The sequence below is a fragment of the Neoarius graeffei genome, chromosome 19 (genome assembly GCF_027579695.1).
Source record: "Neoarius graeffei isolate fNeoGra1 chromosome 19, fNeoGra1.pri, whole genome shotgun sequence".
In the NCBI taxonomy this organism is placed as follows: Eukaryota; Metazoa; Chordata; class Actinopteri; order Siluriformes; family Ariidae; genus Neoarius; species Neoarius graeffei.
This window is the reverse complement of record NC_083587.1, coordinates 67969967-67996305: the sequence shown is the minus strand read 5'-3', so window position 1 is coordinate 67996305 and position 26339 is coordinate 67969967. Positions and strand designations below refer to the sequence as shown.

General features: G+C 44.0%; 1 protein-coding gene across 1 annotated transcript; it reads left to right on the top strand.

Annotated features, from left to right (window-relative positions):
* Nucleotides 1–26123, top strand: psmc4 (proteasome 26S subunit, ATPase 4). Its single transcript, XM_060900498.1, has 11 exons — nt 1–63; nt 3785–3883; nt 6792–6978; nt 17152–17298; nt 17417–17526; nt 17658–17751; nt 18105–18272; nt 18393–18469; nt 24135–24303; nt 25627–25682; nt 25857–26123. The coding sequence occupies exons 1-11, from the start codon at nt 28–30 to the stop codon at nt 25968–25970; spliced, it is 1257 nt and encodes a 418-aa protein (XP_060756481.1). The 5' UTR covers nt 1–27; the 3' UTR covers nt 25971–26123.
* Nucleotides 26124–26339: the final 216 nt, after the last annotated feature.

The following is a 26339-nucleotide window of genomic DNA, read 5'->3' as shown; positions in this document are numbered from 1 at the left end:
CCCGACGTCAGATTCTGTGTATCCAACATGGAGGACGGCGGAGTGCTGGTCGAGCGGGCTCAGGTAGCTGCTTACGCTCTTTTTCTCAGCTTTTAAACAGTTATTTTGAATTTCTTTCTACTTTGTTTTTTCTCGCATCTCCTCGGGTTGATACGGTTTGGCCACAGTGTGGACTGGAGGTGATGGAATGAGCAGAATCGAGGCTCTGATTCATTCAAAGCTCGGCAAATGCTCCGTCATGCCCAGTCACATTAGCTTAGCTTAGCTCGCCGGTTAGCTTAGCGACTCGGCTAACGCTAGTTGTTTATTTATTATTGACGCTGTATTGTGTATTTGAGTGTCCCTAAGCATTTTAGAGGTCTTTTATTTACTTGGTATTATTTTTATCATGTAATACTTGCAGGGATTTTGGTTCTAAAACGACACCGATTGATTCAAAGTGGACTGAATTCAGGTTTATAGCAACCACACTGTTCCAGTTGAGGTGTGTGTACAGATACAGCGAGGCCTCTCCGTTACAGAGAACATTTGGGCTCCCGCTCCAGATTCTGATCAGAAAGACCTGATTTGGGGCCCCTGTGTACCATCAAGCTAAAATAACCCTCTTCAGTTTGAGCTGACTTCAGGTTGTGTCAGTACTGAATTATTCTGAAGCGGTATTAGGACTCCTTTTAGACTTCAACACAACACTTCATTTACAGTTCAGCAGAGTCCAGAAGGGTCTTGGAATAACCAACAGTGAAGGAATCTTAATTTCCCATCGAGTTACGAACCGAACACAGAATGACACCAAACTTTACACCATACCGTCAGCAGCTGAAACATCAGGGGCTCAGTCCAGTTTTGCTGGGGTTGTGTTTTTAAGGGAGATTGGCATCGATAGGTTGGGGAAGTTAGAAAGAAAGTGCAACTTTATTCATCACACACTTGTGAAATTCCTCTCTGCATTTAACCCATTTGAAGCAATGAGCACACACACACCCAGAGCAGTGGGCAGCCATGCTAACAGCACCCGGGGAGCAGTTGGGAGTTCGGGGCCGCGCTCAAGGGCACCTCAGCCCAAGGCCGTCCCGTATTATCCTAACCTGCATGTCTTTGGACTGTGGGGGAAACCGGAGCACCCGGAGGAAACCCACGCAGACATGGGGAGAACATGCAAACTCCACACAGAAAGGGCCTCGCCGGCCACGGGGCTCGAACCCAGAACCTTCTTGCTGTGAGGCGACCATGCTAACCACTACACCACCGTGCCGCCCACTATCTGTATCTAACTGTACAAGATAATATTATCACTCACACATTCAAAGGTTATGTCATCTTTATTAGTGATTGTTGCACTGCTCTTTTTACATTTATGTCTTTCACTTGAGTTCCTGCCTCATTATTATTATTATCAACACCATAAAGTCTCAGGAAACTGAACCATGTGTCAATTGACTTCAATACCACTCATAAAATTTATCATCGGTTTTAAAAAAAAATTTATTTTTTTCACGGTCCAAATCCTGCGCTCTGATTGGCTGGTGAGCGGGACCGTATCCTACGGCACGGACTCCGGTTATGGACCTCTGGCAACTTGCTCGTTCACAACAACAAACAACTTAGCTTTTTTTTTTGGTCAAAATTTCTTTTTTTTTAATAAGATTTATTTATAAGATTATCAAAAATCTTATAAATTTTTACCAGCATTTCTCAGGAGAATAGCATTAATTTTACAGCATGGATAGCGATAACGACAGTGTTCACAGCGAAAGCGAGTTTTACTACCCTGAGGAAGAAGAAATAAAATAAAACATTTCAGGAGAAAGCTAAAAACCTCTAACTGTTGCTAACGCCAAGCAAAAACATGGCTGAATCCTGAATGATTCCTATTTGTATAAATAGGGGACTACATAGGCGGCAAAATGTAGTTTTTTTCCTGCCATGGAAGTGCACTTGTATACCGAGGAGGAAGCCATTTGCATTGCAGCCGTGAATGAGGATTCAAAATGGCAGCTCGACTCGGTTTCCCCTTTCGGGCGCTCTCGTTTTCTGTTAGAATTTGGTAAAGAAAAAATAAATATATTATTTACCAGCTTAAGGTCGGTCTGTATGGTGAAATACCGTGACCTCGGCCTTGAATACTGACCTCTGCCCAGAGGCCTCGCTCAGTACTTTCAAGACCTCGGTCACAGTATTTAACCATACGGACCTCCCAGCTGGTAAATAACGTACATCATTTCTCACTCCCGTCTCTCTCCTTTAGGATCACAAAGACAAATTCTAAGCTCCATTATTGTATTACAATATTCACAATCCCAGATGACGTCCAAGTCAGGTTTTTTTGTTTTGTTTTGTTTTTGAGGGTGAAAATACCTGGGGGCTATAACCCTGAGTGATGGGGCCTAATGATGCCACTGCATTCACCACAGGAACTCAACACGCCACACCGCCCCAAACAGAGCTCCCTTTAATCACTTGCTGACTGACAGCACTTTCACTTTGGTGTTTTTTACCGACCCCTGTATTACTGATGCTGTCCGATGTGCTCGGGGACGGTTGGGGCTCTGAGTGTCTCTTCCCCTGTGGCTCTTTTAGCCCTTAAATCATCTTCAGTGCTTGAACAAGCCCAAAAAACTTCATCAGCGTAGACTGCACCATTGTTCAGTTCATGCCGAGATAATTGCATCACCATGCCAGGCCGATTAAAACACACTGTAATTGGTCAAAAGCTTGGCGCTCATTTGGTCATTTATGTGTAGTCGATTTTTATTGGTCACAAGCACGTGCTCATTGTTTATACTCTGCCTTCCCGCCGTCTCTTCACTGGGGTTGGATTTCAGCAGATGGAGGGATTTCTATAAAAGATGACTTATGATAAAGATGACAAATACATTCATCATTGTGACAACTGCGAGTAATTTTCTCTTCATCAGTGATGACTTTACAGTGATGTTCATCAGTGACGAGTGCCATCAGGAACCCTGGTTCCCTCTGCAGAGTCTCTTTATTTTCAGCTTGTTCTGCATGCTACTGAGAAACTGTAAAGAAACATAAACTCCTCTGTCCCGATGTCAGAAAACGCAAAGTTACAGCTTTACCTTTAACACTGAAGACGCCTTACATCAGTGTTAAATAAAATTACAGAAACCTTCACCATCTCAAGGATTAATTAACAATTATTCTCTGAAGGTGAAGTCATCGAGGTTATTATTCACTGAGCCTGAGCTGGATAATTGTTTTAGTATAAACACACAGGTGATTATGTAAAAAAAAATTTAAATCTTCAAACTCATGTAAAAATAATAACTTTGCGGTGCCGACTCATGTCACTGATCTACACTGAGTCACATAAAATCCTTTGTTTTGAAATCAATAAAATAAATCCCAGTCCCACCTTCCCTTTAAATACATTTAGACCAAACTTCGGAGCATCTTTAGTACTTTTAGGAACAGCTTTTTTTTTTTCCCTCATTCTTTGTAATTCTTCCTCACGGTGACGACGTGATTGGACGCCATTTTGCTGAGTCGCTTGAGGTGATTATCGAGAAATAGTCTGAATCTCGACTAATCAGTGTGTGCGATTTTCTGTAATCACTTGCGTGTTTATACTAAACATGTTTATCATTAGTGGAGAATGTGCTGTACAAGTCCATGTCAGTGAGCTGCTACTGTAATATAAACTGTCATATATTATAATGAGCGAGTTCATATATAAACCTGTGATTTGCAGCTGCACTGCTGTCTCAACTAATAATCATAGTAGTAATATTAATTATTACCGTGTGTGTGTGTGTGTGTGTAGGATGATGTTCCTGCCATGCTGATCTCACGGCCTCAGACCGGTTTGTCCTTTTTAGCCCCAGAGCCTGAGGATCTGGAAGATCTGTACAGCAGATATAAGGTTTGTTTTACACCACTGATGATCATCTTTACCATAAACCTTTGTATTGATGATAACAGCATGTTGTAATATTGTGCTCTTTATTAGAAAACTAATTCACACATCTGTGATGTCGTTAAATCAGTGATGATGATGATTAAGAAATGCCAGACTGTGCGGGATTATTCCTGTGCACACGAATGCTGAAGCTACATACATGTACATACAGTTTGGGATGGAAGGATGGATGTTTTGCATGAATTTCCTTTAAAGGTCATAGGCAATATTCGGAGGTGAAACATAGAAGATCGACTTTATTGTCTAGAAGAACGACCCAAAAAGCAAATTCAATCTTCCGGGTGTCTAATTTGCAGCCTAAAATTGAATAAAACAGTTAAAATACACTGTTTTGCCCAATTTCCGAAGGTTTGTTTACATCTCACTTATGCGCACTTTCATCGCCAGGGGGCGTCGCCGTGATGCCATTTAAGCCAAACAGACCGGGAGCAGCTCTGCGTTTACTTGCGAACTGAGCACACGTGTACAGACTTTGGTCGTGAGAGGTTGTGTAAAATGTCTGAAAGCGAGAGCGATTTTGAAGCAGGAACTCTCCAAATTGAATATCGAGAGGTGAAACCGTATCTGTATGACCCTATGGCCGTTGCGAAGCAATCGGTGAATGTGGCTCACTGGTTTGACCGTGCGGCCTCGCAATCGGACAGCGACTCGGCCGACTCTGATCGCGGTGACCCCGGACCTCAACAAGACTCGCGCCCAAACGATTTATCCTGGTAGTTATGATAAATTCTTAATTTCGTCGTAATACTAAATAAGAGCCCTTTTGAAGAATGATTAAAGCGCCTCCCTAGTGGATATAGGGAACGATTACTGGACAGCGCGCCGGTAGGCCACATTAGCCTGCCATCCGCGGCATTATACTATTTATAGCCGACTCTGAGCGAGGAAATATCCCTTTGTCTCATTTCCACAATGATTGTACAGGATCCCTCAGGATTCTTGACTTGTCAATTACAAGCAAAAGTAAAAATGTTTACCTCCAATCTTCTCCTTTTTGCTTGAGCGTTGCTGCTCCGTTTCTTCTTTGACTGCCTGATTTTGTTTCACGCACACAATCCACTCTCTCCACCTCGTCTCCTCTTTTGGAAAAAAACAACCCTCTGGCTTCAGGCTCACAATCCACTCTCTCCGCCTCGTCTCCTCTTTCGGACAAAGCCAACCCTCTCTCTCTGCCTCTTCTCCTTTTTCGGACAAAGCCAACCCTCTCGCTCCGCCTCTTCTCCTTTTTCGGATAAAGCCAACCCTCTCGCTCCGCCTCTTCTCCTTTTTCGGATAAAGCCAACCCTCTCACTCCGCCTCTTCTCCTCTTTTGGAAAAAGCCAACCCTCTCGCTCCGCCTCTTCTCCTTTTTCAGAAAAAGCCAACCCTCTCGCTCCGCCTCTTCTCCTTTTTCAGAAAAAGCCAACCCTCTCGCTCCGCCTCTTCTCCTTTTTCAGAAAAAGCCAACCCTCTCGCTCCGCCTCTTCTCCTTTTTCAGAAAAAGCCAACCCTCTCGCTCTGCCTCTTCTCCTTTTTCGGACAAAGCCAACCCTCTCGCTCCGCCTCTTCTCCTTTTTCGGATAAAGCCAACCCTCTCGCTCCGCCTCTTCTCCTTTTTCGGATAAAGCCAACCCTCTCACTCCGCCTCTTCTCCTCTTTTGGAAAAAGCCAACCCTCTCGCTCCGCCTCTTCTCCTTTTTCAGAAAAAGCCAACCCTCTCGCTCCGCCTCTTCTCCTTTTTCAGAAAAAGCCAACCCTCTCGCTCTGCCTCTTCTCCTTTTTCGGAAAAAGCCAATCCTCTCGCTCCACCTCTTCTCCTCTCTCGGAAAAAGGTAAAAACTTCTTCCTGAACCGGTCCCGTTGTTACAGTTCACTGCACAACAATAAGGCATGGGGGTTTTTCTTTGGAAATTCCCGAACGCACGTCTGCACTCAAGCTGAACGGCAATGTAAGTAAACGGAAGTGGACTCAACTCAAGCGGTTTGTTCGTCTTAAATGACGTCATGCACCGAGTGGTCACGAAAATCGCCGAACAGAAATTCGCCGCGATCCGCACTAACTTATTTTAATTATTACTTATTAACAATACTTCTTAGGACCAGAAGAAAATTACAGAGGGTTTTTTAACATAAAAAGTTTCAAATGTGCATAAAATTAAAACCGTTGCATCTGAGCTTTAAATGTAGTATGCCGAAAACTGTTTTTTTTTACTTTCCCTTTTAATCTTCTATGTAATGTCCAGCTCCATGGAGCGCTCAGGTTTTTTTTTTTTTATAAATCATGCTATAAGTGCACATATTTTTATTTATTTACTTATTTATAGAAATATTTTTTAAAAATTGTAGTGTAGTTTTTGGCTCAGTGTATCGCCTGTCCTCAGGGTCGGTCTCTTCTTCAGCCTGTAATTTCTGTAGTTCGTATGGGAGTTTACACAAGCATTGTGTGATTTGTGAAACTCTTCTAAACTCAGAGACGTTCCTCACCTACTCGTGCTCCTGACTGAGTGTAAACTGACACAGAAAAATGTTAACTAATGTAAACCTAGACTGGAAATTATGTCTGCTTGGATTAGTGCACTTTTATATCTGGAATATACCGTGGAGTTGAAACTGTTTGTTTATTGCGTTTAGCCGACGCCCTTATCCAGAGCGACGTACAGAACAGTTTGAGTCTTGATCAGAAATGTGTCCTCACGTCAGTTCAGTCATTTCACTCCCGGCTCTCTGTGTGCTTCAGCTTTTATGGAGTTTTGAGACTTCATAATGCAACTTTGCTGGTGTTTTTAGATGAAGTGCATCACGCCGTGAATGTTCTAAACCATAGCGCGTCTCACTCCTCACTGTGCGTGGTGTTTGTGTGTCGTCTCTGTAGAAGCTGCAGCAGGAGCTGGAGTTCTTGGAGGTGCAGGAGGAGTACATTAAAGATGAGCAGAAGAACCTGAAGAAGGAGTTCCTCCACGCTCAGGAGGAGGTGAAGAGGATCCAGAGCATTCCGCTGGTCATCGGACAGTTCCTGGAGGCTGTGGACCAGAACACGGCCATCGTGGGCTCCACAACGGGTATGAGCTCCGAGCTTCACGGGTTTAACAGGATTTTACTGTCTCTCTTTCTCTTTTAAATTTCGTTTAACACCCAGACGCACTCCTAGTCCTCCACACCGTCTGTATTTCCACTGCTGAGCGAGCCGAGCCGTACCGGAGTACCCGTGCTCTAAATGGGTCTCCTTCTTGCCCAGGTACTGTGTGGGCGGAGCTTAAAAAACAGTGCAGATCATCTGTCTTCTAGTTCTGAAATCTCAAATGCCTTCCTGTTTCTTTTTTTAAACACACCATTTTTCTTTTCACAACTATTGGCGCCCTCGAGTGAGCTTGGGTCAGGAGAGAGAGCCACAGCAGCACCGTGCACATTTTTTATTATTAAACTTTTTATTGGGAAAAATGAGAGCTCATACATGTATACCTCATCAAGTCTATTGCTTGAAACATATATAAAAAAACAAATAGGTTACAAAGATATTCAAAATTCAAAAAAAAAAAAAAAAATCATTACAAAAGCACCTACGTTCCCTAACACAGCACCCCTCTAAATTTCTAAACATCTCAAGTATCCAAAAAAAAAAAAATTATACTGTTACAAAGTAACACTAATAACCATGTTATATGGGGAGTAGTATGGACAATAATCCATCAAAGGGTGTTAATAACAGCAATGACAAAAGTATAAATAACTCAAATAATAATTGTGATAGTCATTAAAATAAAACAAAGATAGCTTGCTGCATACATGTGTAGCACATATAATAATAATAATGTAATAACTACACCAGAAACTGAAACCAGAACCAAATGAGTGTAGTCAAGAACTAAGAACCAAGAGGAGGAGGGGGGTATGGGGTTGTCACTTTAAACTTCCTGCCTATCATTTGTTAGATAGTTGATCCAAACTTTCCAATAACTTTCAAACTTTTCTTGTTCCAGCCTCAAAATGAATGTTAGCTTCTCCATCGTGAAAATATCCTTTACCACTTTGATCCAATCTTCAATTGTAGGGGAATCTTTTACCAACCATTTCCTTGTGATTGCTTTTGTACTTGCTAATAATAAAATATTATACATATATCTGTTTTCAGGTCCCTTCACAGAGTCCGGTCTTAGCCCTAAGTATAAGGTCTCAAACCCTGATGGAATCACTATTTTCATGATTTCCTCCATGTTCGATTTAATTTCTTCCCAGTATTTTGTAATGACCAGACAATCCCAAAATACGTGATAATGCGTTGCCTTGCTCTCGCCACAGGATCTCCAGCAGGCTGTATTTCTTCCCAGAGAAGTCCTTTGTGCTGGAACTCTAAAAAACCTGACAACATTTTTCCACCCAAATTCTCTCCAGGACAGAGAGAATGTACTCTTCCACTTCTGTAACATAATTTTTCCCCATGTTTCCATCTGCATCGTAATGTTGCTCTCCTTCTCCCATTTCTCCTTTATATATGCAGTGTCTCCTCCTTCTAGTTCTTGCAACACCTTATATATCTTTGATATGTTTCCGCGTCCAGGGTCCGATCTGTAGCTGAGTAGAAATATCTTCAGTAATCCCAAGTTAGTTTGTCGTACTTCTTCCTTTTTCGTTATATTATCTACATAATGTCTAACTTGCAAAAATCTATAAAAATCTTGATTTATTAAACTAAATCGATTTTTAAGATCCTGGAACTGTCGCAGTTTGCCCCCCTCAAAAAGGTCACTGTATTTTGCTAGCCCTTTGTCAGCCCACTGTTTAAATCTAGCATCCATCCTGTTTGGTACAAAATCTATGTCATATCCTATCCATTTTATGATCCAGTAAGGTTCTTTCGCCTTATTTTCATTGATTACCCTGTGCCAAATCCTCATTGACATTTTAATCCATGGGTTTACCTCTTTTAAACAATTAATCAGTCCACTATCCCCTATAATTGCTTGTATTGGGATGTCGCTAGATATCTGACATTCTATGTCTTTCCACTTTGCTTTATAGGAAGGGTTGCAAATGTTAACCAAAATTTTTATCTGAACCGCTTGATGATAATTTTTAATATTCGGGAGAGCAAGGCCTCCTTTGTCCGTTGCTAGTTGGAGAGTTTTATAGCGAATTCTTGGCTTCTTCCCCTGCCAAATGAATCGTGATATTAATTTGTCTAATTCTTGAAATTTCCCCTTTGGGAGCTCGACTGGTATGTTTTGGAACAGATACAGTAATCTGGGCAACAGGTTCATTTTTATCGCTTCCACTCTTTGTCCTAATCCTAAGAAGGGGATTAGATTCCACCTGGTCAGGTCAGATTTAATTTTGGAAAATAGTATGTCATAGTTCTCTGATATGATCATGTTCAGGTGCTTTGGGATATTCACACCTAGATATTTAATTGATTTGGATTCCCAATTGACTTTAAATTCCTCTCTGATGGTATGGCTAGGTGAATACCTGAATGTCAAGATTTGTGTTTTGTGAGTATTAAGTTTATAACCTGATAGTAAGCCATATTCCTTCAGGGTTGTGAGTAATTCTGGAAAAGAGGAGGATGGCTGCCCCAAGTATATCAAAATATCATCAGCGAACAGGGCAATTTTGTGTTCTTCATGCGACACCATGATTCCCTTAATCTTCTCATTCTGCCTTATCCATTGACTCAAGGGCTCTATAAAGATGGCAAATAAGAGCGGAGATATAGGGCAGCCCTGTCGACATCCCCTTTCTAATTCAAAACTATTTGATAATCCTCCATTAATTCGAATTTTAGCTGTTGGTTTATAGTATAGGGCTTGTATTACTTTAACAAAATCATTGTGAAACTGGAATCTCTCTAGTGTCTTATATAGGAATGACCAGTCGACAGAGTCAAAAGCCTTCTCTGCGTCTAGCCCCAGCAGAACAGCCTCTAATTTGTCTTGGTTTATATGGTTGATAACATGCAATGTCCTCCTGACATTGCCCTGGGTTTGCCTCTGCTTAATGAACCCCGTTTGATCTAATTGAATAATATCTGGAAGTATGATTTCCAAGCGTTTTGCTAAAATTGATGTGAATAGTTTATAATCCTGGTTTAGCAAGCTAATTGGTCGATAACTAGAACAATCTGTCTTATCTTTACCATCTTTCGGTATTACAGTAATAATTGCCTCCCTCCAAGATGGAGGCATCTCTCCATTTTTAATGACCCAATTGAATGTCCTCAGTAGTAAAGGTGATAATGAGTCACAGAAAGTCTTATACCACTCCGCTGTAAACCCATCGGAGCCTGGGGACTTATTAGGTTTTAGTCTAGAGATTGCCTTTTGGAGTTCTTCGATAGTCACATTGGCCAATAGGACTTTGTTCTGGTCTTCTGTAATTGTGGGGAGATTGAGTGACGCAAGCAGAGATTCAGGTGTCTTATTCCCCTTACTGACCATCCGGGTGTATAAATTTTTATAATATTTTTCAAAGCAACTATGAATGTCCTGAAAGTCAAGTTTTATTTGTTTGGTGGTTGGGTCTTTGATTTTATATACTACCCTCTCTGCTTGTTGTTTTTTAAATTTATAAGCCAGAATTTTGGCTGACTTATTACCTACTTCATAATAACTCTGTTTCAAAAAGGTTAGTTTCTTCTGAATTTCTACCTCGTAAATTTCTTTGATTTGATTTTTAATTTCCTTAATTTTCTGCGTAATATCCATTTGGACATCTTTTTTGTGTTTTTTCTCCAAATTTTCTAACTCTTTTTCTAGTTAATTCAGTTTCTCCTGTCTAAGCCTCTTTTGTAGGGCCAGTTTCGCAATGATTTTCCCTCTCAAGACAGCTTTACCTGCATCCCATACCATAAGTGGGGACACTTCCCCATTATCATTTTCTGACAGGTACAACCGAATTTCCTCCTGAAGTTCTTTCTTCATTTTCCCTTTAAGTACATTTAAATTAAGTCTCCAGGAAAAACAGTTTTTGTTATTTTTAAAGTTTAAATCTAGATAAACCGGGCTGTGGTCCGAGAGGTCCATTATTCCAATTTTACAAGACTTTACAACACCAATGTCTTTGCTGTACATGAAGAAATAATCAATCCTTGAGTACGTTTTATGTGGTGGGGAATAAAAGGTGTAGTCTCTAGTTGTAGGATTAAACTCCCTCCATACGTCACAAATGCCCATTTCACTCATCATCTTTCTCACCTTTTTGCTTACTGTGTTAGTCTGAGTGGATCCTGACACATCCCACTTTGGATTCAATCTCAAGTTAAAGTCACCGCCACAGATCACCATTCCCTGGGCTTTTGTAATCATGAGATCAAATACTTGTCTATAGAACTCCCATGTTGCACCTGGGGGTACATAAACATTTAAGAGAGTGACTTCTGACCCTTCTAATTTTCCTACAAGCATGCTATACCTACCCTCTTTGTCTGTGGTTTCTGATATCTTTTCAAAAATTACTCTTTTCGCTATCAGTGTTGCCACTCCCCTTCTATGTCCTGTTTTATAGGACGATGAATAAACTTGATTAAAGCCCTGCCTTTTAAGTTTAGCATGCTCGGATTCAGTTAAACGTGTCTCTTGCAGGAATATTACATCTACCTTGTCTTTTTTCATTTTGCCCAGAATTTTACTTCTTTTAACTGGATTAAGTACACCCTTCACATTATAAGAGGCCAACCTAAGTGGAACTTTTGGACTTTCCATTATAAATTATGTGTCTCTTAATCTTACTACCCCCCCTCCACTCAAACACTATAAGAACACGAACAGAAAAAAGAACGTGACTTGAACAGTCCCAAGAAAACATGAACTTAAGACATTTTACCAGTGACTCAAGTTGAACTTCCTGATTTGAGGTCTCGTTTGTGACCCTGAAGGAGCCGGGATGTTTTGCCGGCTCGGAGGGAAAGTCTCCAATCATCTCCAGTTGTGGAGGGCCCTCCTTTAAGTTTTCAAAATGTTCCATGTTTTAGCTTAGTCGGAGCTTCCCCGATCACACATGTTGTATTATTAATGTCATTAAACTGTCCCAAACACGTCTTAAAGTAGCGGTTAATTAATTGTTCGTTTCACTGCCACTACTACTATGTATCCTTACCGTGGGGAAACCGCTCTAAGGCGCAACAAGATCAGCGGTGAGACCGCCTGAAAACGTCCAGTCTCTTTTTAAAACCATCCTGCGTCGTCTCAGGTTGCTGCTCCGCTCTCCCCGGAGACCGGACTTTGCGCCACATCAGGTCCTTCACTCTATCAGCCCAGCTCACCGGTGGTTTAAATATCGTCACGGGCAAACCTCTCTTCACCATGTCCATCGTAGCTTCCTCAGCAGAGTTGTACAGGCACGTCTCACCCTCGTAGAACACCCTTAATCTGGCTGGGAAAGGCGTCTGGAACCGTGTGTTGTTTTCCCGCAGCACCTTCTTCGCTTCTGCGTATTCCCGGCGCTTCTTGAGGGTCTCCGGTGCATAGTCGTGGTCCACAAAAACTCTTCTTTCCTTATACAGAAAACCTTTTTTCTGCCATACCAACTTCAGAATTTCTTCTTTAGTTTTGCTGCTGGAGAATTTAGCGACTATAGATCTCGGGGGAGATTGAGCCGGGGGCTTCGGTCCCAGTGCGCGATGCGCACGTTCAATCTTCAGGTCATGGGTGGGGGGCAGCTCCAGCTTCTCCCTCAGCAGATTTTCCACGAATGTTATCATCGATGTGGAGTTGCTCTCGGACCCCTCCTCTATGCCGTGGATTCTTATATTCTCCCGTCTTGCTCTCCCCTCCTGGTCCGTTAGCCTGTCCTCCAGCTTAGCCTGTAGCTTTAGCAGCTCCATCGTAGCTTCTTCCAGCCCCTGCACTCTTTCCTCTGTCTCTGAAATTCGCATTTCGGCTTCTTCGACTCTGTTGTTAGTTGCCTTAATGTCTTCTCGTATCTCTCGAAGAGTATCTACATTTTCACGCCGAAATTCTCTCAGCTCTTGCAATATCATCTGCAGGCTAGCCGTGTCTGCATCCACCTGTTGCTCCGCCATGTCAGGAAGGCCGGGTGTGTCGTCCTCGACTGACTCGTCCTCGGTTGTTTGAGCTCTTTCCCTCGTCTGTGATACGCTTTTTTGTTTTGGTTTGGGCATATTATAAACGCCTTTTTAACTTGTCCTGTTAATAAGAAACAATCCCTCAAAAAATAACGGCGTTTTCTTGATGATCGGGGAGCTCCGATAGTGTGCTGTCTACCTCATGGCTGCCAGACCGGAAGTCCCGCACCGTGCACATTTTAACATCAAGCCATTTACATGTGGATTCGTTTCGTAACTGTGTACTGAATCCAGGAGTATTCTGGTTATTCATGCCTCTCAAGGTACCGCCCAAGAAACTCCTCCTACTTTTACAGGTGGTGTTATGCCATCGGGGGACAGCAGAACGGATGGACAGTCCTGGGTTCGGATTGAATACGAGAGTAGAGTAGAATAAAATATTGCTGAAAATATTTTAAAATTAAAACAATACATCGACCTCACTTTGTCTAAAAAAAAAATTTAAAAAATATGCAATATATTTACTAAAATGCTCCTGTGAGTAACAGGGAAAGTTCGGGATTTTTTCCCCTTCCCTCCTCTGGAAGTCTTTTCTGTCAAAATATCACAAATTTGAGTAAAAAGGCATCCTGTTAGAATTAATACAATACACCTTTATTAATTCTCCCAAATGGGTTTTTCAGAATTAATTTACATGAAGCTTAATATTAAAATATAAATAAAGAAAACTACATCCTTAATTACAATAATATATAAAATTATATAATACTAGAATAAATGATATAAAATGATATATGCATACAGGCCTAGAAATTGATATATTTTTTCACCAGCCAGCCGGACTAGTTCCCTTCCAAAGTAACTCGCCAAATAGAAAATCAACTCGCCAAAATTTGTTCATGTATGAATTTTACTTCTGTCAAAATTAACACAAAAGAGAGTCGTTACCATTGTTCATGACTAATGTGCATTTATTTCAAGACCCGAGTATTTTGATACGGTTGTTAAATACATAAATGAGAACAACACAGAGCACCATAATATAATATCAACAAATAATAATATATTGGAAAACTTGGTAACTTGGTGTATGAGTATTGAAAACAAATATACTGACTATCATGACTATAGCACCCAAAATATGCCCAACATGCTTTCTGTATTTCACCATTTATGAGAGAGAAAGCATTCGGAGCTTCATATTGACGAGGAATCAACTTGAAAAAAATTAATTATTCCATAAAAATTATATCGCAGCCGAGGCCTACCCTGCTCCCACGCTTGCTTATAAGTCCTTTGTCGTTTCTCCTTCTCGTACGCTTTATCGGCGGCCTTTTTCTCCTCTTCAGACCGAGCTCGCTTTGTCCCCGTCTCTGGCGGTTTCTGTACACCTCTCAGAAAATTCCACATCGCAACGTAGCTTTGGCAGATGTAGATGTAAACAACAACAAAAACACGTGTTTAAATGGGTGATAATGTGGCCACATCTATTGAATTTGATAACGTGATTACCGCGATATTCAGCGAGATGCGTTATATGCATGCGTAGTAGTGAAAAAACCGACAGCCTGACTCGTACACGATGTGATTTGGAATTCTTCTGTATTTTCCGTCCTGCCAATAAACACATCGATTAACACAGACACGGCACGCGCTTAATATGTGGCGGCTTTAGCTGACAGTGTGTCTGAATCTTCGCTTCATGTATATTTTTTATTTTCAACTAGCCAGCCGGGCTGCCTAGTGACAGGAATTACCCGCCAAATGACAAATTAAGTCGCCTCGGGCAACCGGACCACCGCGAATTTCGAGCCGTGGCATATACAGGTGCTGGTCATATAATTAGAATATCATGAAAAAGTTGATTTCAGTAATTCCATTCAAACAGTGAAACTTGTATGATGTATACATTCATTCTACACAGGCTGATATATTTCAAGTATTTATTTCTTTTAATTTTGATGATTATAACTGACAACTAATGAAAACCCCAAATTCAGTATCTCAGAAAATTAGAATATTGTGAAAAGGTTGAATATTGAAGACACCTGATGCCACACCCTAATCAGCTAATTAACTCAAAACACCTGCAAAGGCCTTTAAATGGTCTCTCAGTCTCGTTCTGTAGGCGACACGATCATGGGGAAGACTGCTGACTCGACAGTTGTCCAAAAGACGACCATTGACACCTTGCACAAGGAGGGCAAGACACAAAAGGTCATTGCTAAAGAGGCTGGCTGTTCACAGAGCTCTGCGTCCGAGCACATTAATAGAGAGGCGAAGGGAAGGAAAAGATGTGGTAGAAAAAAGTGTACAAGCAATAGGGATAAGCGCACCCTGGAGAGGATCGTGAAACAAAACCCATTCAAAAACGTGGGGGAGATTCACAAAGAGTGGACTGCAGCTGGAGTCAGTGCTTCAAGAACCACCACGCACAGACGTATGCAAGACACGGGTTTCAGCTGTCGCATTCCTTGTGTCAAGCCACTCTTGAATAAGAGACAGCGTCAGAAGCGTCTCGCCTGGGCTAAAGACAAAAAGGACTGGACTGCTGCTGAGTGGTCCAAGGTTATGTTCTCTGATGAAAGTAAATTTTGCATTTCCTTTGGAAATCAAGGTCCTGGAGTCTGGAGGAAGAGAGGAGAGGCACAGAATCCACGTTGCTTGAGGTCCAGTGTAAAGTTTCCACAGTCAGTGATGGTTTGGGGTGCCATGTCATCTGCTGGTGTTGGTCCACTGTGTTTTCTGAGGTCCAAGGTCAACGCAGCCGTCTACCAGGAAGTTTTAGAGCACTTCATGCTTCCTGCTGCTGACCAGCTTTATGGAGATGCAGATTTCATTTTCCAACAGGACTTGGCACCTGCATACAGTGCCAAAGCTACCAGTACCTGGTTTAAGGACCACGGTATCCCTGTTCTTAATTGGCCAGCAAACTCGCCTGACCGTAACCCCATAGAAAATCTATGGAGTATTGTGAAGAGGAAGATGCGATACGCCAGACCCAACAATGCAGAAGAGCTGAAGGCCGCTATCAGAGCAACCTGGGCTTCAATAACACCTGAGCAGTGCCACAGACTGATCGACTCCATGCCACGCCGCATTGCTGCAGTCATTCAGGCAAAAGGAGCCTCGACTAAGTATTGAGTGCTGTACATGCTCATACTTTTCATGTTCATACTTTTCAGTTGGCCAACATTTCTAAAAATCCTTTTTTTGTATCGGTCTTAAGTAATATTCTAATTTTCTGAGATACTGAATTTGGGATTTTCATTAGTTGTCAGTTATAATCATCAAAATTAAAAGAAATAAGCATTTGAAATATATCAGTCTGTGTGTAATGAACGAATATAATATACAAGTTTCACTTTGAATGGAATTACTGAAATAAATCAACTTTTTCATGATATTCTAATTATATGACCAGCACCTGTATACAAAATTAAAATAAAAATTTATTATTCTCGTCTCGTCTTCTTCCGCTTTATCCGGGATCGGGTCGCGGAGGCAGCAGTCTAAGCATGGAAGCCCAAACTTCCCTCTCCCCAGACACCTCGGTCAGCTCCTCGGGAAGAACACCGAGGCGTTCCCAGGCCAGCCGAGACGTATAGACCCTCCAGCGTGTCCTGGGTCTTCCCCGGGGCCTCCTCCCGGGGGGACATGCCTAGAACACCTCCCCAGGGAGGCCTCCTAGAACTGCCACCTTATTGTGGTGGAGGGGTTTGTGTGCATGAATGATCCTAGGAGCTATGTTGTCGGGGGCATTATGCCTCTGTCAGGGTTTCCCAAGGCAGACAGGTCCTAGGTGACAGGCCAGACCAAGAGCAGTTCACCAAAACCTTTATGGAGAAACCATCAAGGACCGTGACGTCGCCCGGTATGGCGCAGCCGGGGCCCCACCCTGGAGCCAGGCCTGGGGTTGGGGCTTGTATGCAAGCGCTTGGTGGCTGGGCCTTTGCCCATGGGGCCCGGCCGGGCTCAGCCCGAAGAGGTAACGTGGGCCCGACCTCCTGTGGGTTCACCACCCACAGAGGTAGCAGTAGGGGACTGGGTGGCAGTCGAAGGCAGGAGCCTCGATGACCTGATCCCCGGACACAGCGGCTATTATTATTATTATTATTATTATTATTTAGATTTTGAAGTTAGTAAGGTTTTATTAGTATGAGGTATAATTAGTTATAATGAGTATCGTGGTGGTTAATTCTCTGTGTGTGTTCAGGGTCGAATTATTACGTGCGGATCCTGAGCACTATCGACAGAGAGCTCCTGAAGCCCAATGCCTCGGTGGCTCTGCACAAACACAGCAACGCTCTGGTGGACGTTCTGCCTCCGGAGGCCGACAGCAGCATCATGATGCTCACTTCAGGTAACGACCCGAACCTCCTCCGTAATCCATCCGCTTTCCTTCACCGGAAATCCTTCCCTGTTAGCTGTGATGGTGTGACGTGTCATAGAGTCACGTGTGTGTGTGTGTGATGTCTCAGATCAGAAGCCAGATGTGATGTACGCCGATATCGGAGGGATGGACATCCAGAAGCAGGAGGTGCGTGAGGCCGTGGAGCTGCCCCTCACACACTTTGAGCTCTATAAGCAGGTAAGAGTCGAGAGGGAACTCAGAACAGCGATAACTGGGTTAAGCTGTGAGAGGTTTTCTGTCTGCTGGTGTTTAACCAACGTTTAATACTCGTGTGCGCGCGTGTGTGTGTGTGTGTGTTTTCCCCTCAGATTGGTATTGACCCTCCGAGGGGAGTGCTGATGTACGGGCCGCCCGGCTGTGGGAAAACCATGCTGGCTAAAGCCGTGGCTCACCACACCACAGGTAGGCTAATCACACTGACTGACTGCGTTCTTCCTCATGCACAGTAAACACCCACAACTCATCAGCCTTAAATAAACATCAGAATTCATAACCGCTGTTTTGTTCTCCTTCGCTGAACTAAACCTCAGGATCAGAATTAAGTATCAGTGAGCTGTCAAAGCGACGTGATAAGAGGAGTTCTCAAAACAGAGGAGGATGGAGAGACAGGGAGCGATGTGTGGAAGGACAGACACATAGTTATAGAAGGCTGGACAGGCAGACAGACAGACAGGTGCTGTAAATGAACAGGTAGTGACAGATGGACAGGTTCCTCCTCATGTCCTGTGTGTGTGTGTGTGTGTGTGTTCTCACAGCGGCGTTTATTCGTGTTGTGGGCTCCGAGTTTGTTCAGAAGTACCTGGGTGAAGGGCCGCGGATGGTCAGAGACGTGTTCCGATTGGCCAAAGAGAACGCACCTGCTATCATCTTCATCGACGAGATCGACGCCATCGCCACCAAGCGCTTCGACGCACAGACAGGAGGTGCGACGGCTTTCACCTTCACGTTTCTCCCCTTTCCCTCTGACCAAGACAGAGTCATGATCAGTGTGTGATAATCTCTCTTAATGCTGAGACGTGAAACTTTAATAACTGTCTGTGTAGCTGACCGAGAGGTGCAGAGAATCCTCCTGGAGCTGCTGAATCAGATGGATGGATTCGACCAGAATGTCAACGTGAAGGTGAGTTTGGACTGTTTTCAAGATGGCGCCACGGACGGCTGCCTCGAAGTTTTTGTGCACTCTGTGTCGTCTTGTTTTGGTTGTAAATAGTGCTTCATGTAACCCTTCCTGACTTTCTTTCACGAGAGAAGAACTCCTGAACATCAGGGAAACGACTTCAGTGGACTTATTTCCTACATTCATTCCACCATCCGTAGATTTATTGTCCATTCTGGTCAAAGGTGCCCTCACCTGATACGCCGGAGGAGAGGTAAACGAGCTGGAGCGCTTGTGCGCCTTCGCCAGCGCGGACACCGTACACCGCTGCAGCCTGGAATATACGCATCTCTCCAACGTGCGCTCATCGAACAATAAAATGGATGAACTCCAGCTACTTTTGGGGAAAAACAGAGACGTTTCTTCGTCTGCAGTTCTGTGCTTTACAGAGACGTGGCTGTGTGGATCGACACCGGACTCGGCGCTGCAGCTGGCAGGCTTTCAGCTCTTCAGAGCGGATCGTAACACTGAACTCTCCGGCGAAACTAAAGGCAGAGGAATCTGTTTTTACACGAATAGTGGCTGGTGTAACGACGTGACTGCGATCCATCAACACCGCTCTCCTGATCTGGAATCTTTTTTTTTTTTTTTTTTTTTAACTGCAAACCCTTTTCGACCCCCCGCGAGTTCGCTTCATTCATTCTGGTCTTTGTTTACATTCCACCACAAGCTAACGTGCAGGATGCACAGCGCTTACTCTCCGACCAGATCGTGCGTGTGGAGCGGGCCGACCCGGACTCTTGAGTTATTGTCCTTGGCGACTTTAACAAAGGTAATCTCTCTCGTGAACTCCCCAAATACAAACAGTGTGTTAAGTGTCTGAGCAGAGAGGAGAATGTTTTGGATCACTGTTACACAACAGTTAACAACGCTTCTCACGCCGTCCCTCGCGCTGCACTGGGCCACTCCGACTAGGGATCGACCGATATGTTTTTTTCAGGGCCGATACCGATACCAATTATTATGGAATTGGGATGCCAATAACTGATATGTGCAACCGATAAATGTAAACATTATAATTCACATGAAATTAAACATACATAGCACACACTGACACAGACCTTCATATCCATGAAATGTATGTTTAATTGTAAAATTGAACATGAAATTTTGTGCAGGGAGATGCCAGCAGCATTTGTACAATAAAGTCAAACATTAGTTAGAATAAAATGAGAAATAAAATAATAATAAAATAAATATTCACCAATAAAAAAATAAATCCCTCCCTACTATATTACAGCTCACCATTTTCAGTGGAAAATAAATGAAAATACACTCTGGATTCTTTTACACTAAGAACTAAGTAAGACTTACCAACTTCAAGTACTGTAGTTTTTAAATAACAAATCAAGTGTCGGGAGCTGCCTGCAGCATTTTTTAAAAAGTAAAATCAAACATAAAGTCGGCGATCGCTCCCTATTATGTAACAACTTAACAAGTAACCGTCTACATTCTAATGTTTTTAATGCCCAAGCCTAATATTCCCAATTTAGGATTATATTGTAGTGAAGGAAGCGCAGTTGCTCTGCATGTTAAAAGCTCTGGTTAAAAGGAGCGGCTGCTCCTTTAAGAGTATATCACTTTCCGAATCAGAAGCGCTAGCGAGGAGAATCACTTGCGCAAGAATTATAAATACTAGTGGAGTACATTACAGCGCAATGTGAAGTAGCATAAGAACATTTAAGTCAAGAGTTTAATTGATGTATTTCGTTCATTAGCGTTTATCCAAGCAAGTGTGCATCCACGACACAATTCATTACTGAGCCCACAACAAGCGTCCTGACAAACACAGCCTGCTAGCACCATATCACACCTGGCGTGTTTAAATGTTCCAATAGCGCTTTATAAAGTTACCTAACATATACAAGTGCAATGCGCTTTCTGAGCACGAGTCACGTCATGAAGTTTACTCATCACCATAACAAATAGCCAGTAGGCTTGCGCTAGCCTACAGAACACAAACACTACGTTTTATTTCGTCTTCCCTTGACCGCCTCTCTGTATGGCTGTCATTCTACTGTTCGAGTAGAACTACTGACACATTCACAACGCTTCCAGACGGGGATTTAAAAATGACTGCAGCCTGCGTTATGCTGGGGACTGCTTACTATGGACAACATTACATGTAGTTTCAGCGAGACTAGTTGGTTGTAGGCTAATTCAAGTGCTTCCTTCCGTAAGCTAAGTTTGCCTGGCTACACAGATGCAAATGGACAATTTTAACGAGTAGTAGATGAAGAATGTAAACATATAATGATGTGCTTTTGCAACTTGTGTGTTTGTGACTTATTGCGGCAAAAGCAGCATGTCCTTACCTTGAAGTGGGATCTGCTTCTGCCCGAGTGCCCATACGGCCGCCTTGAAACAGTTCACAGCGGTTAGCTACGCGTGTTGATTGGCTGTATCTCTTGTGCCAAACAAATCAGATGTTGTGGTGGGCGGGACCGTGTTCTTGAACTCAGAGAGGCGAGTGCAGGAAAGGACGTGCAGTGACAGTCGCGTTAGGCAGCTGGGCCATAGAAGGTTCACGCTGCATGCTGCACGCTACACGCGTGTAAAGAAAAGTGGACAAACGTAGCATGACTTGCTCTGGGCCATAGAATGGCGTTCACGTTGCACGCTGCACACTTCACGCGTGAAGCGAGAAATGAACATGCACACTTTTTTCTAGGCGTGAAGATGGAAATTCCAGTCAATGCATGCGGTCACCGCCGCGTCAGCCAATCAGAACGGGTCTAGGGAGATAACTCTATGCTTTCAGGGGAAAACTTCAGAAAAAATATAATTGAATGGTATAATTGAAAAATAGTTCTTCATCGGGATTGTCAAGCAGATTATAGAATGTTCGGTGAAATTCACCACGGGTTTCTCTCAGAAGGAAGTGTTCTCGGCTCCAAATTCTGTTCCTTTTTCTCTTCCTCTGTCTCAGTAAAAGCAGAATGAGGCAATCGTCGTCATCCGAAGAGTCCATATTGTTGGTTACTCGGTCAAAGTAGAACAGACGCAACACGTGAACATCCAAGCATGAAGTTTAATGGCCCAGGGTCCGGTTCTTCACGTGAACGTGCAGCGTGCAGCGTGAACCTTCTATGGCCCAGCAGCCTTAGGAACGAAATGGCTGCAAAAAGGCATGTTATCGGCATATCGGTGGAAATTATGGCCGATACCGATAACCCTAAAAATGCAGAATATCGGCCCGATATATCGGCCAGGCCGATTATCGGTCGACCCCTAACTCCGACCATGTCATGGTCCGCCCAATCGCGTCATACAGCAAGCCTGTTCTGAGGACATCAAGGAAGTGGAGCAAGGAGGCCGTGGAGGACCTTCAGGCGTGTCTGGACTCAACAGACTGGGATGTTTTCAGGACTGCCACAAACAGTTTAGATGCGTTCACAGAGGCGGTGACTTCATACATCAGCTTCTGTGAGGACCGCTGTATACCAACTTGCACCAGGGTGAGTGAGAACAATGACAAGCCCTGGTTCACAGCTGGACTCAGACAGATAAGACGGCAGAAGGAGGACACATTCAAGAGTGGGGACAGGGACAGGTTTAAAGAGTCCAAATACAGGTTCAGCAAGGCGGTGAGAAATGCTAAACGGCTGTGTGCTGAGGAACTACAGCACCAGTTCTGGACTAACGACTCTGTATCTGTCTGGAGAGGGCCAAGGCAAACCACGAACTACAAACCTCGCTCTGTCAACAACCTTAACACCACCTACTGCCGTTTTGGAAAACAATGGGACAGTCCTGATACCTCCCCCCACAATCACCACCCCCACCTCCTCCCCTCTCTTCAGGAGCCCGCTGCTCCTCCTCATCTCTGCCTACATCAGAGGCCCCCTCCATGTCCTCCCCCACTGCGCCTCTCACCATTCAGGACAGGGATGGCAGTAGACTGCTCAAGAGACAGAACCCCTGTAAATCAGCGGGACCTGACTCGGTCTCTCCATCCACCCTGAGAAACTGTGCTGACCAGTTGTCTCCAGTGTTCAGACATTTTCAACACCTCACTGGAGACCTGCCACGTGCCATCCTGTTTCAAGTCCTCCACCATCATACCCATCCCCAAAAAAGCAAGGACTAAATGACTACAGACCCATCACCCTCACCTCCGTAGTGATGAAGTCCTTTGAGCGCCTTGTTCTCTCCCACCTCAAAGCCGTCACAGACCCCCTTCTGGACCCCCTGCAGTTCGCTTACAGAGCCGGCAGATCTGTGGACGATGCCGTCAGCACGGCCCTCCACTTTATCCTCCAGCACCTGGATTCCCCAGGAACCTACGCCAGGATCCTGTGTGTGGACTTCAGCTCTGCGTTCAATACCATCATTCCAGCTCTGCTACAGGACAAACTGTCCCAGCTAAATGTGCCTGACCCCACCTGCAGGTGGATCACTGACTTCCTGACTGACAGGAAACAGCAGGTGAGGTTGGGGAGGTGTGTATCCAACACTGAGACAATCAGCACTGGATCCCCCCCAAGGCTGCATTCTTTCTCCTTTGGTCTTCTCCCTGTATACAAACAGCTGCTCCTCCACCCACCACTCCGTCAAGCTCCTGAAGTTCACGGATTACTCCACCCTCATTGGACTCATCTCTAGTGAGGGCGAGTCCGCCTACAGGTGGGCGATCGACCATCTGGTGACCTGGTGCAGCCAAATCAACCTGGAGCTAAATGCTGCAAAAACAGTGGAAATGATTGTGGACTTGAGGAAGAACCCAGCCCCTCCTCCTCCCCATCACCCTGCGTGGCTCACCAGTGGACACTGTGGAGTCCTTCCACTTCCTGGGCACCATAATCACCCAGGACCTGAAGTGGGAACTGAACATCAGCTCCTTCATCTCAAATGCACAGTGGAGGATGCACTTCCTGTGGCAATTAAAAGTTCAACTTGCCAAAGACAGTGATGGTGCACTTCTACACAGCCATCATGGACTCCATCCTCACCTCCATCACCATCTGGTACGCTGCCGCCTCTGCCAGGGACGAGGGTAGACTGCAGGGTATCATTCGCTCAGCAGAGAAGGTGATCGGCTGCAGCCTGCCGTCACTTGAGGACCTGTTCGCCTCCAGGACACTGAGACGGGCAGGAAAGATCGTGGCTGATCCCTCCCACCCCGGACATAAACGCTTTGAGACGCTTCCCTCCGGCAGGAGGCTGCGGCCCGTCAAGACCAGAACCTCACTCCACAGAAACAGTTTCTTTCCTACTGCTGCTGGACTCATAAACATGACCCGTGACAGACACACCCGCCAGTATCATGCCACAGACTCCTGACCCACTCTTCTCTCCCCCCCCCCCCAACACACACACACGCCTCAGTAAACATGAACAGTGACCCCGTTTACTCTGCTCCCCAGTTGTTTACCTAATTTGCACATTTGTTTACCTGCACAGTTTTATTTTATCTTATTTTTGTAGTTTTTATTTCTTAACATCTTAGAATAGACTCTTTATTTAGCATTCATTTATTGAGCCCCTTAACTCCGAGCCAAATTCCCTGTAGTTGCAACAATTATTTGGCAATAAAGGTTTTTCTGGTTCTGATTGGCTCATTTTTACCAATCAGCTCCAGGGATTGATTAGTTATAATCAGTTACACACTCCGTGTGTGTGCATGCAGGTGATCATGGCCACTAACAGGGCCGACACTCTGGACCCGGCTCTGCTGCGTCCAGGACGTCTGGACCGTAAGATCGAGTTTCCTCTGCCGGACCGCAGACAGAAGCGTCTCATCTTCTCCACCATCACCAGCAAGATGAACCTGTCTGAGGAAGTGGACCTGGAGGACTGTATCCTCCTCACACTCCTGACTCGCACGCCTGAAACCCAGCGTTCAGATCAGGTTCCTCAAGGAAGTGGAGGAAAAGTGTAGCGTTTACAGTGTAAAGTTAATAAAAGGGGTAAAATCTGTTCAGGTTTCTCCAGGTGAACCTCGCTCGGTGAGATGTTCAGGTGACCCGTCATAGAGTTAACCGTCTCCGATCTCAGGTACTGACACTAAAATCCGTCCAGGTACAGCCACACCTGAATTACAGTCTCATCAGCCTTCAGTTTTATTCTTCTGCAGCACGGAATATTTCTTTAATTCCTCGTTTTCCTTTCCCTCCCTTCCGCTCTCCTCTCCTCTCCTCCCTGCATCACTTCCTGACACCTGTTAAATGCAATCTGTCTTTCCTTTCCTGACTTTTCATTTATTTCTCACTCCTTGCTTTCCCTCTGTGCTCCCTTTCTTCTGTCCTGCATTAGTTCCTGACATCCAGTGTTTAAATCCATCCATCCATCCCTTTTCTCTCCTCTGTTAAACTCCTGCCTTCCTTCCTCTTGTTGGTTTGTCCTGTATCGTGTGTCCTTCCTAACGTACATCAAGTTAAAATATTTCGGGTGGAATATGAAACGGCCAAAAAACCTTGAATTCTTACTTTCTGTATTGAGCGTCTTTAGCCCTCTTCATGTGTGAATCCATTGCTGTATGAAGTAAAAACAGCATTATTATCGACAACAGGGTTTTTTTTTTTCACACTCCGTCTTCCATAACAGTAAAGTACCGGGTGTGGTGTTTCCCACCTGACTGAGCACTAACCTCTGTGGGACGCGTGAAACATGCGAGACCGGGTATGATGTATAATTTGAGGCGTCATGTCCATATTGTTGAGAAAAGCGGTTAGTTGGTTAGTTAGTTGTCAACATGGCACCAGTCTTCAGCATGAGCAGTTAAGTCTTTTGTGTGTCGTTCTCGTTTCCAGTCGTATCTGCCGGAGTTTTCTTTCCGTGATGTTTAAAGTTTGCTGTCGGTCGGTCGCGTGACAGTGAGGCAGGATGAATATTCAGATTAAGTTTAGTCAGAATATCAGTGCAGGATTATTTACATCATCGCTATCATCACAGCACGTTAACCCGATGGTTCTGATTCTGTCTGGAGCCGCGAGAAAAGATGAGCGTTAATGTTACAGCACAGTTATTGTAAATGGTGTCGGTGTCAGTGTAAATATATAATACGCACACAGTGTATAGTCTGTGTTGGTTTAAGGGATGATGAATTGGTTACTGTGGGGCTTTGTTTTGGGGTTTTTTTGTGTGTGTGTATCTTTGTGTTCTCCTTAACCTGTGTGTAGATGTTGCCCGACCTGACAAGATCTCTGGAGCAGATATTAACTCCATCTGCCAGGAGGTGAGCGTGTAACACTTTCACACACCTCGCTTTAACTTCCACCATTAAATCAGTGTTTGTGAGAGAGATATGGATAAGTTTCCTTACATGCTGCTACAGCGTGGTGCACATTTTCCTCATGTCATGTTCTATTGCTTCGTACCACTACAGCTGTGTGTGTTTTTTCGTTTTCAGGCTGGAATGCTGGCAGTGCGTGAAAACCGTTATATCGTCCTGGCCAAGGATTTCGAGAAGGCTTACAAGACGGTCATCAAGAAGGACGAGCAGGAGCACGAGTTCTACAAGTAGAGACGAAGGCTCCTAACCTCAACATTAGTGTAGCTGGTTTTTTTTTTAAATAAATATTCTTTTCAGTGTTTATTTGTGCGTGCACACACACCGCTGCAACTTCAAAACACTTTATTGTACGCTGTAAAAAAAATAAAATGTTTTCCATTAAAAGAGCATGCTTTATTTTCTTCCATTTAATTAAATTTAATAACTCAGTCCAAGGTACCGTATTCACAATCGCACCACTTTTTTCTTGTAGTAAACTAAAACTTTATAAATATATCTGATTTTTGCACGCGTTTAAACACTGATGGGGTGTGATACCACGTGACCTTTATTTTAAACACGAGGCCACATGAGAGCGATTTCAGCCAATGAGAGCGCTCC